Below are 16,135 nucleotides of genomic sequence, written 5' to 3'. Positions count from 1 at the left end.
AGGGTTCAGAAAAGATTTACAAGGATGTTGCCAGGGTTGGAGGATTTGAGCTACAGGGAGAGGCTGGGGCTGTTTTCCCTGGAGCATCGGAGGCTGAGGGGTGACCTTATAGAAGTTAACAAAATTATGAGGGGCATGGATAGGCTAAACAGACAAAGTCTTTTCCCTGGAATCGGGGAGTCCAGAACTAGAGGGCATAGGTTTAGGGTGAGAGGGGAAAGATATAAAAGAGACCTAAGGGGCAACTTTTTCACGCAGAGGGTGGTACGTGTATGGAATGAGCTGCTGCCAGAGGATGTGGTGGAGGCTGGTACAATTGCAACATATAAGAGGCATTTGGATGGTTATATGAATTGGAAGAGTTTGGAGGGATATGGGCCGGGTGCTGGCAGGTGGGACTAGGTTGGGTTGGGATATCTGGTCGGCATGGACAGGTTGGACCGAAGGGTCTGTTTCCATGCTGTACATCTCTCTGACTCTATGACTTTATTTGCACTCTGAGTCTATTTCTTTGCCAAATATTTATTCAATACCCTTTTGAATTATTCCAATACTTTGTCCCCACGACCTCTTTGAGCAGTCTGCTTCATATACTTATCTCCATGATGAAGAAGTTGAATCTATTAATCTTACATCTTTCAAACTTAATTCTGTGTACTTCTTAAGAGTTTGTAATTATGTTAAATGTCATCAGATTTCAGTATGCCCATTATAGTTTCTACTAGCTGAGCAAAGATTTCTCCCGAAACCGTAATATTTAATTCTAATTCATAAAAAAAAAACTATCTCCAGTTTAGAGGAAGAAGCAAAAATGGGAAGAAAAGCTAGGTTGATCTTTGGGACTGATTTTTTCTATTTAAGTGACTGGGGCCTTACCCATGAGGTAATAAGGCAGATACTCACTGAGATTCTTGACACAACTGGATTCTTAGCTGTTGAGTTGTATTAATGCCCAGTTTATTCTCCGATTTACTAAATCAATAGAGTTCCAATCTCACATTGTTTTGGACCATTTATTTTAATTACATTTTTCCTCACTCTCAAGGTTTCCCTCAAGCACAAATCCCTTGGAGGTGACCTGTATTTGGGCCTTTCCGCTCTTCCCTCGACCTGACAGTTAGGATACCTAACACGGAGTCATCTGGGGTGACTCTCAAGACATTCCCTCATGACCTTCTGCGGAAACATCAAAACTCCATTGCCCCTCTTTTCCTGCCCTCACCCTGTGGCAAAGCCTAAATTGAGAGCTTATTCTCCAAAGGAGTTGTTAACCTGCAGTTACTATCCACCTGTATTGACAGGTTAATGCACCAGCTAGCCCAGAAGTAGTGATTGCATTTTAACTGCAATGCAGCAGAGGCAGAGTGAACGCAGAGGAAACCACTATTGTGTAATCGACTGTTTGCTGTCTGGATTTCTGGTACTACTTTTCTATTTTCATGTTTTCAAATGTTTGTAATTTGGGTTTTAGTTAAAAAGTATCTGCCCTTCTCAAGAGATCAGTAAGAAGAATGCTTCTGATAGGACTCCTTGCTTTCTCCTGTTCTCCCACTTCTAAAGAAGGTACAGACTAGTTTGGGTGCGGACACACTTTTATACCTCTCAAAACAGCCATTTATCACTGGTACAGTTCCATGGTAAGTGTCAAAAACTTTTTGATTGTGAGGGGCTTCCTTCTGGCCTGACTCATTTGCAATTGGGATCAGACGAGGCATACTGGTTCATTTTTGTCCCTCTCTTGTCTGCTGATGTGGAAGGCAATCCTAGCTTTGAAATACTGCCCTGCCTGAGATTACACAGTCCTTGGGACTGAATCTTTCCACTTGGGTGACCGTCCATTGCACCTAGGGCCTTTGCCGACAAGGCAACAAGGCAGATGCCTGGCAGAAATAGGTTGCACTCTGCTTATGTTACAATTCAGAATATCTAGTGAAAGTAATTTGGAACAAATACAGTATAAGAAGGCATCAGATTCAGAAAGTAGTCAAAACACTGCTTTACAATCTGGCTTCCCAATGCTGTTTCCTTATGGTTTTCCCAAACTGTGCAAATTTACTGCAATATAATTATTTTACAAGTACAATTGCAAAGCTCCATGACAACATTCAGCATAAGTAACAGATTCAAACTATACTGTGGGCAAACCAATTACTCATACAGGTGAGTTATTTGTCCTCATACAAATTGGATAGCAGTGCCAAAGCTCATTTTAACACTGGGAGAGCCCTGCAGTCTTTAGAACCATAGAACAATAGAGGTTTTGTACACCCAGCCTGCACCCTTGACCTTTGTAATACTGGTATGACACCAGTATCTGTATGCTTGTAAGTGCAATAGCCAGACCAGCGTTAAGTCAGGTATTTTAACCAATCTAGCACTACTCATCCAGAGAAAGATGTGTTAATATTCTTGTTAGGCAATGTGACAAAGACAACAGCTTGCTGAAGGTTGAGTCAATATGTACCTGGCCCCATTGCCAGCATTAGTTTAACTCCAGATAGAAACACCTTGTGGCTGATCCAGTTGGCAAATTTGCTCAGGATGTATAATCAGGATCCAGTTAAAATTGTATTCGATCTACTGCTGTCTCTGCAGGGCCTGATCACACCTCATCACTGGCTAGACTGCAGAATTCCTCCTGGTCCCTGTACCGTGGGGAGCTTGTCAAGTTTAAGTAGCCCACATCTGAATGAAGTGACTGTGTTGGAAATGTAGATTTTGTGCCATCAGAACACTCCAGTGTTTTGGTACGTCGAATGCTTTCCAAAGAACCGAAATTGTTATGATCATTTGGTGACGGTGTTTCACTGGAAGAGAAGAAGAATCTGGTAATTACAACAAAAACAACACCTACTACTTGCATTGACATAGCACCTTTATTGTAGGAAAAAATTGTTGCAGGGTGCTTCACAGAGATCTAATCAAATAAAAATGGATGCAAAGTAAAGAAGGATGCTTTAGGAGGATCAACTAAACGTTTGGTCAAGAATACAGAGTCTGAAGTGTCATTTAAAGAAAAGAAGGAAGATGTGAATTTATGTGTTATGTTTCCCAACCACCGGATATCTCAAAGCACTTTAAAGACAATTAATTACTTTTGAAGTATAGCCACTGCTGTAATGTTGGAAATGCAGTGGCCATCTTGAACACAGCAAACTCAGACAAACAGCAACGTGAGAAAAACCAGATAATCTGTTTTGAAATGTTAATTAAGGAATAAATATTGGCTAGCAATAATTCCCCTGCTCATCTTCAAAATAATCCCATTTGATCTTTCGCAATCACCTGAGCAGGTAGATGAGGCCTCGGTTTAAGATCTCATATGAAAGACAGCATCTCTGACTGCATGGCAGTCCCTTGATACTGTATAGAAGTGTCAGTCTGGAATTTTGTGCTCAAGCCTTGGAGGGAATCATTAGGAACTTTGTGACTCAGAGATGACACTGCTACCAACTGAGCTATTGTTGACTTAAGAGAAGAGGACATAGATTTGGAGCTGTTAATGGAGGGAACTCTGCAGCACAAGTCATCTACATTGAAGGCACAGCACCAATTGACTAAAAGTAGAGGGATGCAAGAGGCCAGAATTAGAGGAATGTAAAATTCTGCAAATGTGGTCAGAGAGAGAAATATGGCCATGAAAGAATGAGAATTTCAAATGAGTCTATTACAAGGAAATGATGATCATTGATGACTTCTGTTATGGTAAATGCCATAAAGGTAGACATTAATAGATAACAAAGCTGTGGGCAAAAGTGAACATTAATATGTATAGAAGAATTTATACGGAAGGAGAGATTTATGGAGGAGATTACAGATATCAGATGAGAAATAGCAAAGCAAAACTGAGATTGAGACTGAAATCACTGAGGACATGGAGCTGCCCAATACAGAGGCTAAGGGAGAAAAGGTTCAGGGTATATCTCAGTAAAAAATTCAAAGCAGGAAGAGTGTTTGTAGCTCAACAAAGACCAGGGATGAAACCTGCCCAATTTCCAGGTCATTGTGACTCATTAGAGGCAGTGGCAGTATTACATATTCTTCTTATAAGCAGCTGAGCAGCTTCCAGTTCTAATTGGGAAGCGGCTGCAGTAGACAACATATAGTCTTGTTCATAACTATTGTTCTTTTTACAATGCTTGCTAATCAAAGTCAGATTGCTTAACACTGCATGAAAATGCCAGGTTTGACGGCCATTCTGTACTCAATTAGCTAATATCAGTTAGGGAATCAGTTGGGAAGTTAATATGGATTTTATTGCAACTTGAAAGGGGAAAATTCAATACCAGACTAGTCCACGAATGATTTTCAGTAACTCCCAGCTAGAAAGTACACATAATCCTTTACGTGTACATAATGGGAAGATGCTCAATTTTGATGCCCTGTATGGCTGAATAGCCAGTCCATTTTCTAGATTTACAAAGAAGAACAGATACTCGGATGGGATTCTTCTGGCCTAACAGCTGCTGTTGTTAGATATGGCATTTTAACTATAGCTCAACAGTGGAATGCTATCCAGTAAGTCACCCATAGTTTTGAGGCTGAACCTTAGAAATGAATGTCACTAATACTTCAACATGGTGGATTGCAACAACAAGACCTTGTCCTTCCCTACCATCCTCACAGGCAAACATGATCCAGCTCAGGTAGTTAGATGCTAATTAGGACTAGGAAACCTGATTATATTTTTCCTCAGGATACTGAGGCCAATTTTAGCATTCCTCCTGCTCCTTGGCCCGAATCAGGTAACTCAATGAATTGATGACCAGGGACCAAACACAAGGTTCAGTGGGACTTGTGCAGCTTTCAAGTGCTGGCTTTAAAAACTGAAGAACTGCAAAAAAACAAACAAATAGTTTTCATTTACAGTAATTGCAATACCGTGTTGAAGACATGAAGATACCACTCTTTAAAGAGGTGTCATTGTAAGGAAGCCTGCAAACATCCTGGGGAAAGGACACGGACAAATTCTCAGGATGCTGCGACTTTGAAGGATCCTAACAGAAAGAACAGAGACACAAAACATACAGATGGTGACCACATGAGTGAAGGCAGCACAGTGTATATATGCTAGATGCAGATGAAGGCAGCCATTTGGTTCGCAGTACAAAACCTACCACTCTTCAGTACAGCATCAAACCGTTTCTTAAATTAAAACAATGCCTTCAGAACTCCTCTTATTAACTATGTTTCAGTTGATAATCATGCACTATGTTTAAAAAAAATTAAACACCTAGCCTAAATTTGCCCTTCTGAACCTTGGCTTTGTGTCGACTTGAGTGAGTGTGTGTTGCTGGAAAAGCACAGCAGGTCAGGCAGCATCCGAGGAGCAGGAGAATCGCCGTTTGGGCAAAAGCCCTTCATCAGAAATGTTCCATCACAGAACACACCAGATGCCTCCTTCTTTAAAGACCAAAATTTCCCCTCTCACGTGGTTGAAGATGCCCTCCAATGCATCTCATCCACATCCCACACCTCCGCCCTCAAACACCACCCCTCCAACTGCAACAAGGACAGAACACCCTGGTCCTCACCTTCCACCCCACCTCCGCATTAATCGTATCATCTGCCGATATTTCCAACACCTACAAATGGACCCCGCCGCCAGGGATATATTTCCCTCCCCAACCCTATCTGCTTTCTGCAAAGACTGTTCCCTCCGTGAGTACCTGGTCAGGTCCATGCCGCCTAACAACCTATCCTCCCCTCCTGGCACCTTCCCCTGCCACCGCAGGAATTGCAAAGTCTGCGCCTTCACCTTCGTCCAAGGCCCCAAAGGAGCCTTCCACATCCATCAAAGTTTCATCTGCACTTCCACACATGTCATTTACTGTATCCATTGCTCCCAATGCAGTCTCCGCTGCATTGTGGGGACTAGACGCCTACTTGCCGAGTGCTTCAGAGAACATCTCCAGGATACCAGCACCAATCAACCCCATCGCCCTGTGGCTGAACATTTCAACTTCTCCTTCCACTCTGCCAAGGACATGCAAGTCCTGGGCCTCCTCCATCGCCACTCCATCACCACCTGATGCCTGGAAGAAGAACGCCTCATCTTCCGCCTCGGGACCCTTCAACCCCAGGACATCAATGTGGACTTTACCAGTTTCCTCATTTCCTCTCCCCCCATCTTACCCCAGTTGCAACCTTCCAGCTCAGCACCGTCCCCATGAACTGTCCCACCTGTCAATCTTCCTTCCCACCTATGCACGCCACCCTCCACTCTGACCTGTCACCTTCACCTTCACTTCTAGCCAGCTAATGCACTCTCAGCTGTGTTCTCCCCAGCCCCATCCTCCTCCCATTTATCTCTCCTGCCTCATTCCTGATGAAGGGCTCCTGCCTGAAATGTCGATTCTCCTCCTCCTCCTCGGATGCTGCCTAACCTGCTGTGCTTTTCCAGTACTACACACTCTGATCTCCAGCATCTGCAGTCCTCACATTTTCTTTGTGTCAACTTGCCCTGCTATGTTATGTATGTTAATGTACTGATCTAGATTTACTGCCCTTACTTTGGTTAAATGTCTTATTAAAATTTCTTTTAAAGTTTAAAGGTGAAATCTGTAGATGAATTCAAAGGGTGCGGTGACAGGGGAGGAATCATTTTTAGGTAAAAACAATGACTGCAGATGCTGGAAACCAGATTCTGGATTAGTGGTGCTGGAAAAGCACAGCAGTTCAGGCAGCATCTGAGGAGCAGTAAAATCGACGTTTCGGGCAAAAGCCCTTCATCAGGAATACAGGCAGAGAGCCTGAAGGGTGGAGAGATAAATGAGAGGAGGAATCATTTTTAGGTCAGTATAGTTTACCAATCTTGATCTTTATCTGATCAATATAAATGGTTCTCACCAACAGTATTTCAACCCTAAGTTACAATTTAAACCGTTGTTTGAAATTTCACCTTAATAGTACTCTTGGATAATTTTCATAGTCAAAGGAATATTACATCAAAAATTCAGCTGCAAATTTTTCAGTTATTAGTCATATACCTTAGTAACAACTATAGTTTCTGGGCACATACTTGGCAAATAAATGCATGATAGTGACAAATCTATCCAATACATCAGGGCATATACCATATTTCAATTAGACAGGGTAATAATTCAGTTGATAAATGGGTTCAACATATGGTAGATCTCCAGTTGCAATATTTAGTCAATTATTGGACACACAGTTTAATGTCATGCATTGTATAAAATCTCAGGGATAATTTTCTGGCGCTTTAGTGCCCAGCTGTTATTTCATTACATTATTGTAGTAGTGAAAACGATACTTTTGGGCATGAGTTCTATAATTAACTGCAGATTTTCCAAAAGAAAAACTCTATTTGGGCAGTTAATTTCCTGATCAGCACTGCCCTTTAAATTAAAAATGGTTACTCTGCCATTTTCTGTGAGAACAGGTATCATTCTGTGTCAAAGACATAAAAAGATAGAAAGGTGTGGCTGTTTGCAACTTGTGGTTGAAATCACTTGAATGACATTCGTTTTTAGTTACACATGAAAAAAATGTGGGCTCTTCCCTCCCTCGAGGTGCTGACTCTTACTGGGAACAGTTTACTGGCAGTGGAAGGCTCTTAATACTTAGTTTAAGTGAAAACCTTTGAGCAATGCAGCCCACAGGCCTTGTCAGAATGGGAAAGGAAAACAAGCAAAGAAAAATGGTTGGATAGTGTATGGAGCACTATCCAACTCTTTTTATACCATTTACCGTCTTAATTATTTTCAGAGAACGCTCCAATGAGCCAAGCCGGTCACTCAACTTCACAGTCTCATCTTGAAGCTGTTTGTTCTCCTCTTCCAAGTAGTTAATCCTAAAATGTGAGTGAAAGGTAATCGATCAATATTGGCCACCATTAGCAGCGTATGGAGACTGAACTGTATTTATGTTCCCCTGCTATCAGTTTCTCCCCTCTCCACTTCCACTTTCAAAAGGTGTTAACTCCTTGTTGGCGTACAACTCAAAAGGAAGCAGCCATTCTTCATGTTGGGCTTTAATGATGAACATTAGCAGGCTACTTGACTATAAAAAGCATCATAATAATTTTGTTTTCACCCATGATCAGACCAGTGAGCAGAAGGTATTATAGGTTCTCCAGTTAATCCCCTGCCCTGCCAAAGCAAAGGGTGCTGAGAATGGTTGCAGCAGTCAATGTAGCACACACTGAGACCAGGTGTGGAACCTTCTTGGGAACTAGGATCTCACCATGTTAAATGGGAGATATTCCTAGGAAGCCAAGATCTGTAGAGATTTGAAACACCATCTTTTAATTCTTTTAAAGAAATCAATCAGTGCACAGAAAGCATCATCCCCCATCCCCTATTACCACAGAGATTTAGCAAAATTATATATATCAATTTTTATGACATTGAGAAAGTACAAGGTGTGGCCTGTCTTCTCAGCTGACACTTTGCATTTCGAAAGAGAAAAGGTGGAGGGAATTTAAAAATCTAGAGGATACAAATATGAAGAAGCCATTCCACCTCTCAGTTAATCTGCCTTACAGTCTGGAATTGAGGTTAGATTTGTCAGTTGGACCCTTTATTAGGAATACAAATAGGGCTTCTCCAGCTTGACTATGTTAGCCTGATGAGGCCAGTCTCCCTTAAACATTAACTTTTGTTTCTGCCACAAAGCTGTGTGACCCTGGGGTACATATAGAAGCTAGAATCTGGGCATTTCAACAGCAGACTGGATCCACTGCTCACACCTCACAGTATAGTAACCTTTATTCTGGAAACATTCAATCTCAAATATTGAGCTCTTCATACCACTTTCTTTCATTTTATACCAGGATGTAATGTCACTGGGCTAAAGATCAGAGGGCCAGGCTGATGCTATTGGGACATGGGTCCAAATCCCACTACAGCAGATGGTTTCATTTAAATTCAGTTAATACTATCTGGAATATAAAAATGATGGCAACCATAACATTATAATTGACTGCTATAAAAACTCACCTGGTTAACCAAGGCCCTTTAGGGAAGAATGTTGGCCCTCCTCACCTGGTCTGGCCTACATGCGACTCCAGACCTACCGTAATGTTACTGACTCTTGACTACCTTCTGACATGGCCCAGTAAGACACTCAGTTCAAGGGGAAATTAGGGATGCACAATAAATGCTGCCCGTTCCAGCTGTGTTCCAGCAAGAACTCAACAAAATGCAGATGTAATCAGAGAGCAATTGCTCAATCACTACTGCTGCCACTAACTACAGTCTCAATCCACTGTATAGTTTGGTCATGTTCCATTGTGATAATATTGGACAGAATTTAATGCCCTGGAGGTGAATTTTGTTACATGGGTGAAGTGGGAATGAATTAGTCAGCAAGGAGGTGGATCGGGACCCTACCAGTTTTCTACCTTTGCCCCAGTGAAGTTCATCCACAACTTACTATACCCCTCTCAGGGGACTTGACAGGGTAGATACGGATAGTTTGTCTCCCTTTGTAGGAGAGTCTAGGACCAAAGGGCATAATCACAGTATAAAAGAGGTCACACATTTAAGGCAGAGATGAGGAAGAATTTTTTCTTTCAGAAGATAGTGAATCAGTGGAATTCTTTACCTAAGAGGGCTGTTGGGGGTGGGTGAGTTAGGCAGCTTTTTAATCAGTATGATAATTAAGGGTTATGGGGAAAAGGCAGGAAAGCGGAGTTGATGATTATCAGGTCATGATCCCACTAAATGGCAGAGCAGACTTGATGGGTTGAATGACCTACTTCTGCTCCTCCATCTTATAGTCAGTATTTATCCATTGCCCAGCCAATCAAAACTGAGGATAATTATTCCTACTGATATTATGGTTTGAATCAGCTAATTTGGCACAGACCAGGGATCATACTAATCAGAAGACAGTGCACCCACCCACTCAGTCATACAGGGAATAGATATCATGCACTTATAATTTTTCCAATGTATTTATATTTTAATACCTCAAGTACCATTCTATTCAAGCCCAACTCTAGATTACTTCCTCAAGAGACAAGAAATAGTTCAGTTTTACTGTCCACTCTGTGGGTTTAATTGATACAGATACATTCAACCTTCCAAGAAAAAAACCTACAGTTCCCTCATCATTGTATACATTTTTTAAAAGATTCCAGAATGTTAGGCTTCATTATCCTACCCAAAGAGTTGATCATTCTTTGTGTGAGATTCTCCTGATGTTACACCATGTCACCCAACAGTTGAAGTGTACAAACCTAATAACTAGTCCAGATGCACCTCCACTTTGATGCTTCCATATTTGTGCCTCATAAGACTATAAGATGAGATCATGACACATTGAATAATCCTCAACTCCACTTTCTTGCTTTTCCCCAACAACCTTGATTCCCTTATTGAATGAAAATCTGTCTCTCTCAGTCTTGAATGTACTTAACTACCCAGCCACTACGGTAAAGAATTAGTGAGATCTCTTCTGGACTACTCTGTGCCGTTCTGGTCACCCTGCTACAGGAAGGATATTATTAAATCGGAGTGGATTCAGAAAAGATTTACCACGATGTTGCCAGAAATGGAGGGTTTGAGAGATAGCAATAGGCTAGGTAAAAACAATGACTACAGATGCTGGAAACCAGAGTCTAGATTAGAATGGTGCTGGAAAAACACAGCAATTCAGGCAGCATCCGAGGAGCAGTAAAATCGATGTTTCGGGCAAAAGCTCTTCATCAGGAATACAGCTTATGAATTCTCCTGAGGATGTAGTACAGAAGGGATCCTTTGCAATTCTGAGAGAGTGTGGCCCTCAGCCGAGGCAGGGCTGACTGTATTCCTGATGAAGTGCTTTTGCTCGAAACGTCGATTTTACTGCTCCTCAGATGCTGCCTGAACTGCTGTGCTTTTCCAGCACCATTCTAATCTAGGCTTATAGCAATAGGCTGGAAAGTCTGTGACTTTTTCACTGGAGCGTAGAAGGTTGAGGGGTGACCTTATAGAAGTTTATTAAATCATGAGGACCATAGATAAAGGGAATAACAAGGGTCTCTTCCTTAGTACAAAGGGGAGTACAAAACTAGGGGAGAGGAGAAAGTTTTAAAAAGGACACGAGGGACAACCTCTTTACTCAGATAGTGGGTCGTGTGTGGGATGAATTGCCAGAGGAAGTAGTGGATGCAGGTACAGTTACAATGTTTAAAAGACATGTGGATAAGTACATGAATAGAAAAGGTTTGAAGGAACTGGAGTCAAACGCAGGCAAGTGAGACTAGTTTAGTTTGGGAACAAGGTGTGGAGTAGTTCAACCAAAAGGTCTCTTTCCATGCTGTGCAATTTTGTATCTGATTTTTGTGCCATCTGCAAACTTGGCTTTATCCACCTCCCTCATCTATATCATAAATATATATTATAAATAATTGTGTTTCCAGTATGGATCTGTGTAGCACTCCACTAGTTGCAGGTTATTAGCATGAGAATGCTCCCATTATTCAAATTGTTTGTCAAACTTTAGTGAGCTGATCCCATGCTAATTTACCATTCCCAAAACCACAAGCTCTTAAGAAGTAGCCAAAAGTGCAGTAACCTTATCAAATGCCTTTTGGAAATCTAAATATATTAGGTTTACTGAGTCCCTTTTATCCATCCTGCTCGTTACTTCTTCGAAGAATTCTAATAAATATCCTCTTTCCCTTGTTGAATAAGCATGATACATTAGCAGTTTTCCAGTCTTCTGGGACTTTTCCAGAATCAAACAATTCTTGAAAAATTGCTTGCCATTAACTATCTTTGTAGTTACTCCCTTTAATACTCGAGGACTCATCCCACCAGGTTTGGAGATATACTGGTTTTTACCTTATTACTAGTTTTTCTCTAATGATAGTTATTGTACTAATTGGTTACCCCTTTTGCTTCTTGATTATTATGTATTTTTCTTCCTTTTCATTCATTTAAGCTCTTCTTGTGATCTTGATAAACTTGTGGTCTTGTAAGTTTATCCTTTAAATTTATTTCTTCCCTCTTTATTATTTGTTGGTCACCTTTTGTTATAAAGTCATGGAATCATAGTCATATAGCACAGAAACAGACTATATGGTCCAACATGTCCATGCCGACCGGTTTTCCTAAACTGAACTAGTTCCATTTATACTGCTGAATTGTCACTATTGGGGAACATGGAAGCCAAAATGCACAAAGCAAGATTCCACAAATAGGAATCTGATTGTGACCAGACAATCCTTTTCTTTAGTGATATTGGTTGAAAGATAAACATTGCCCAGGTCACAGGGGAGAACTGCCCTGCATTTCTTCCAACTAATATTGTGGGAACAGTTATGTCCACCATAGTTTAGTGTGTCATTAGAAAAATAGCAGCACTAACAGGAAAGCACTCCCTCAGTAAGTTGGCCAGTTAGTTTGTAAAACTTCCTCTATCCTTTGGCTAACCACTAATCTTCACCACATTGTATTCTTTTCTTTCAATTGAATGGTATCATGAGCTTCCCTGATTAACTTTGGTTGGCTTATCTTACAGACATTCTTTCTCAGTGGGAAATATCTTTGTTGTGAGCCATGAACTATTTCCTTATGCCTGCAATTGTTCCTCAACTGTCTTTGCTGCTAAACCCCTTTTTCAGTTCACTCTGCCTTTATTCCTTTGTCAAAGCTCTGATTTTAAATTTAGCACAGTTATTTTCAACTCAAGTTTCTCACTCTCAAACAGAATACTAAATTCAATTATGCTACAGTCATTAATCATAATCAGATTTTAATCATAATTGACTTTTAATACATTTTACTTAGCTTCTGTAGATGCACTCTTTCTACCCAATCCCAACACATGCAACATTCGACGGATGGAGACAGTGAGGTCTGCAGATGCCGGAGATCAGAGTTGAGAGTGTGTTGCTGGAAAGGCACAGCAGGTCAGGCAATATCCGACAAGCAGGAAAAGCCCTTCCTGATGAAGGGCTCTGGCCTGAAACGTTGATTTTCCTGCTCCACGGATGCTGCCTGACCTGCTCTGCTATTCCAGCAACACACACTTAACATTCTACTGATGTTGGCCAAAATAAACATGGACCTGAAATACCAATGACACACTCCAATGTTGCTGTGGTGTTTGGAGAAAATGAAATAAAACCGGTTCTGTTGAGGATCTACCAAGAATCAATAATGCATTTCGGAATAGTTGAGGAACAGGCAGTTGAATCCTTGAAGGGGGTCCTTACTGGATCATAAAGATGCACCAATAATTCCTTTGACAGCAACAGAACTGAATCGATAGCAAAAGGACGTTTCAAGGCTACACCTGCTATTTCATAGTAGTACAGTGTTTCTTTCATTCAAAGACTCAGTCAGGTCACGCACCACTGAAACATCACCACAACCAACCTAAAAAACTCCATCACACCATTTGGGAGAAGGATAGTGGTCCTGGGTCCACTTCGTTGCACTTGGGCTGGTGCAGCAGGCTAACAGAACTTTGACCGTATTTACTTTCACTTTTTCCCTCAGTTACCCAAATGCACGATTAATGTAGAACCCTTAAACTGGGCATAAAATTACTGTTCGCAATCAGCTTAAAAAATGCTGTAGAAGCAGGAATTGAGATTTCTCATTTGTAGACTGGGTTTGTTTGTTTAAATTAACAACAAGAAACTCAGTCCCCTGGTCCAGTTCAGAAGAAAAGATCTTTACCAGCAGAAATTCAGTTTAGTTTTGACAGTTTCCAGATCATCAGAACTGGAAAGATGTTTTAAGCTGTTTAAGCAATCTAAGTAGACAGGGCTAGGAAAAGCCCTGACAATTTTCTTGGAGTTTGAGGTTGTGTGTTTCTCAGAGAGACAGTAATGGAGAGAATCACATTTGCTGAATGTGCTGACATTCACTGAAAGGAAACATTAACAACCTTGTGAATTAAGTAAAACATTAAACAGTGTAGTTGGGAATGATACTTCAGTGGGGTCTTAGTTTCCATAATGTATATTGCTAGGAAAAAGAGTTGAAGCATTATTCTTCCTGTTTATACAAGCTTTCTAAATTGTCTTAAATATAGCTTTTTTTTCCCCTTTCCTGTATAATAAACTTTTATGTTCTTTTGCTAAAGTACATTGGCAGCTTCTTGTGAATATCCTCATTGAGACCATCATGGTAACCCAATAGCAAAAATAAAACATAGAAGGATAGTGGTCTTGGGTCTACTTCATTGTACTTGAGCTGGTGCAGCAGGCTAACAGAACTTTGACTGTATTTACTTTCACATTTTACAAATTTTCGCAAATTAAAAATAAAACTTAATTAAGATAGGTTTTACTCTGGGATCTGACTTGTCCAATAGAACCATCAGCTGGGATTATAACAATTGTCCTTAACATTTATCTTGTTCTTTCTGAAGTGTAAAGATGTTGCTTTTCATCTTACCTGCCACATTTGTTGAAAGGAAAATATCACATTGTCCATGAAACTATATAATTGCTTTCAAAAGACCACAGAATTCCACAATAAAAACAGAAAATGCTGGAGCAAGTCAGCATGTCTGGCAGCACTTATGAAGCAGAAACAGAGTTAATGTTTCAAATTCAGTATGAGTCTTTTTCAGACCATGTTGCTGGAATTCTTAAGAAAAATCATATTGGACTTGAAATGTTAACTTGGTCTTTCCTTCTCCATAGATACAGTCAGACCTGCTGAGTTTCTCAAGCTCTTTCTGTTCTTATTTCTGACCACCAGCACCTGCAGCACTTGGCTTTCACTACAGAAATCCAACGGACTGGTTTTTAAAAATCTAAATAGTATTGCTAATCACTACTTCATGAATTAACTCATCATTTTTGTATTTGGGTAATGACCTGCAATGTAGACCTTGAACTTAACAAATAAACTAATCTTTAACTTAGCAAAGTTCCACCAGACAGCAAATGAGAGCAAAAAAGTATCTAATTTCTCACCCAACCCTGAGGATAGTGACATTGTTATGATTTTCTGCCCCACCAGTTGTCCAGATCCTACATTCTGGAATTTCCTCTACTATGCCTCTCCACCACCTTCTTTAAGATACTTCGCAAAATCTTTTCCTTTGGTCAGGTTTTTGACTAAATAATAACCTAATAACTTCTTATGTGGCTCAATGCTTTTCTTGGTTTAATAACCCTGCTCTGAAGTGCTTGGGATAGTCTAAACATTAGAGGTGCTACATAAGTACAAGTCATTGTTGTTTCTCATCAGCTGGCCTCAGCTATTCACTGGATAATCAACAGCCTCCTAAAGTTGCATGAATACGTTTGCATTTAGCAATGCATTCTCAACAAACAAGCTGCTTGCAATCCTCAAACTTCTTACTCTTTATTTCGAACTTTATCAATTTTTCCTCACTGACAGCAAACATCTTGGTACTAACTCATCATTCCTACTCCAGCAGTGAAACTGGGCAATATCCTGACTCAAAATGCCTCCCAGGTGACATCAAGGACTGACCTGGATGCTGGTTTTTGGGATTTCCATTGGCCTTGGTCGTTAACAGTTCTTGTTGCTGACAACAGCTGAGATGGGCAGGTACCAGAGACAGGAGATCTAGTGGGGAGGGGTAAAAGGAAAATTAAAATATGAAAAGCCTACCAACTAGGGGACTTGTGAATTGGAGGTGCTGCAACTAGGGGATTTATTTCCTACATAATGATGTTACATAGACTGCAGTAGTACCTTTAGAGTAAAGATACCTTTACAGTAAAGTTAAATTGCTCGTTAATTTATTTTGAAAACTCAAAAGGTTCTGATGGGTCAAATCTTAATTAACTAGGATTTTAGAGCTTAACAAGTTTCACACTACTCAACATAAAAAATCACAAAGATGATTCTTTTACATACATGAAAGCATTGATCAGATTGTGCTTTGAATAACTGGACCCCAAGCTCCAGAATTCCCTGCCTAACCTCCTTTCTCCTCAAACTCTCTTTCCTCCTTTAAGACAGCCCGTAAAATTACCGTAGTTTTTTTTCTTTTGACCATAGCTTTTAATTATTAGTTCTAGTGCATTGTGGAGTCAAATTTTGTTTTCAAGCACACCTGTGAAGTGTCTTGGAATATTTTACAATGTTAAAAGCACTATACAAATGAAAATCATTTAATTTGCTTGGCGAAGACTTGTCAAATATTTGTAAATTTTGGGATATGCATTACCGTACTTGCGTTAACTGTT

At 40.5% G+C, this 16,135-nt stretch overlaps 1 protein-coding gene across 8 annotated transcripts in view; it reads right to left on the bottom strand.

Moving 5' to 3' along the window:
* Window positions 1-418: 418 nt before the first annotated feature.
* Window positions 419-16,135, bottom strand: part of ccdc30 (coiled-coil domain containing 30) — a 158,648-nt gene continuing 142,931 nt past the window's right edge. For 7 of the 8 annotated variants that reach the window (XM_043675686.1, XM_043675693.1, XM_043675694.1 and 4 more), the window contains 4 exons: window positions 15,414-15,509; window positions 7,711-7,813; window positions 4,882-4,997; window positions 419-2,807 (listed from right to left, as the gene is read on the bottom strand). In XM_043675686.1, coding sequence (XP_043531621.1) covers window positions 2,603-2,807; window positions 4,882-4,997; window positions 7,711-7,813; window positions 15,414-15,509 — 520 coding nt within the window. In that variant the 3' untranslated portion in view covers window positions 419-2,602. The remainder of the gene's footprint in view (window positions 2,808-4,881; window positions 4,998-7,710; window positions 7,814-15,413; window positions 15,510-16,135) is intronic. The other variant, XM_043675692.1, reaches the window with a different exon arrangement.

Source organism: Chiloscyllium plagiosum, chromosome 34, assembly GCF_004010195.1.
Source record: "Chiloscyllium plagiosum isolate BGI_BamShark_2017 chromosome 34, ASM401019v2, whole genome shotgun sequence".
NCBI classification, from domain to species: Eukaryota; Metazoa; Chordata; class Chondrichthyes; order Orectolobiformes; family Hemiscylliidae; genus Chiloscyllium; species Chiloscyllium plagiosum.
Note: the sequence above shows the minus strand (reverse complement) of the source record. Positions and strands in the feature narration are given on the sequence as shown.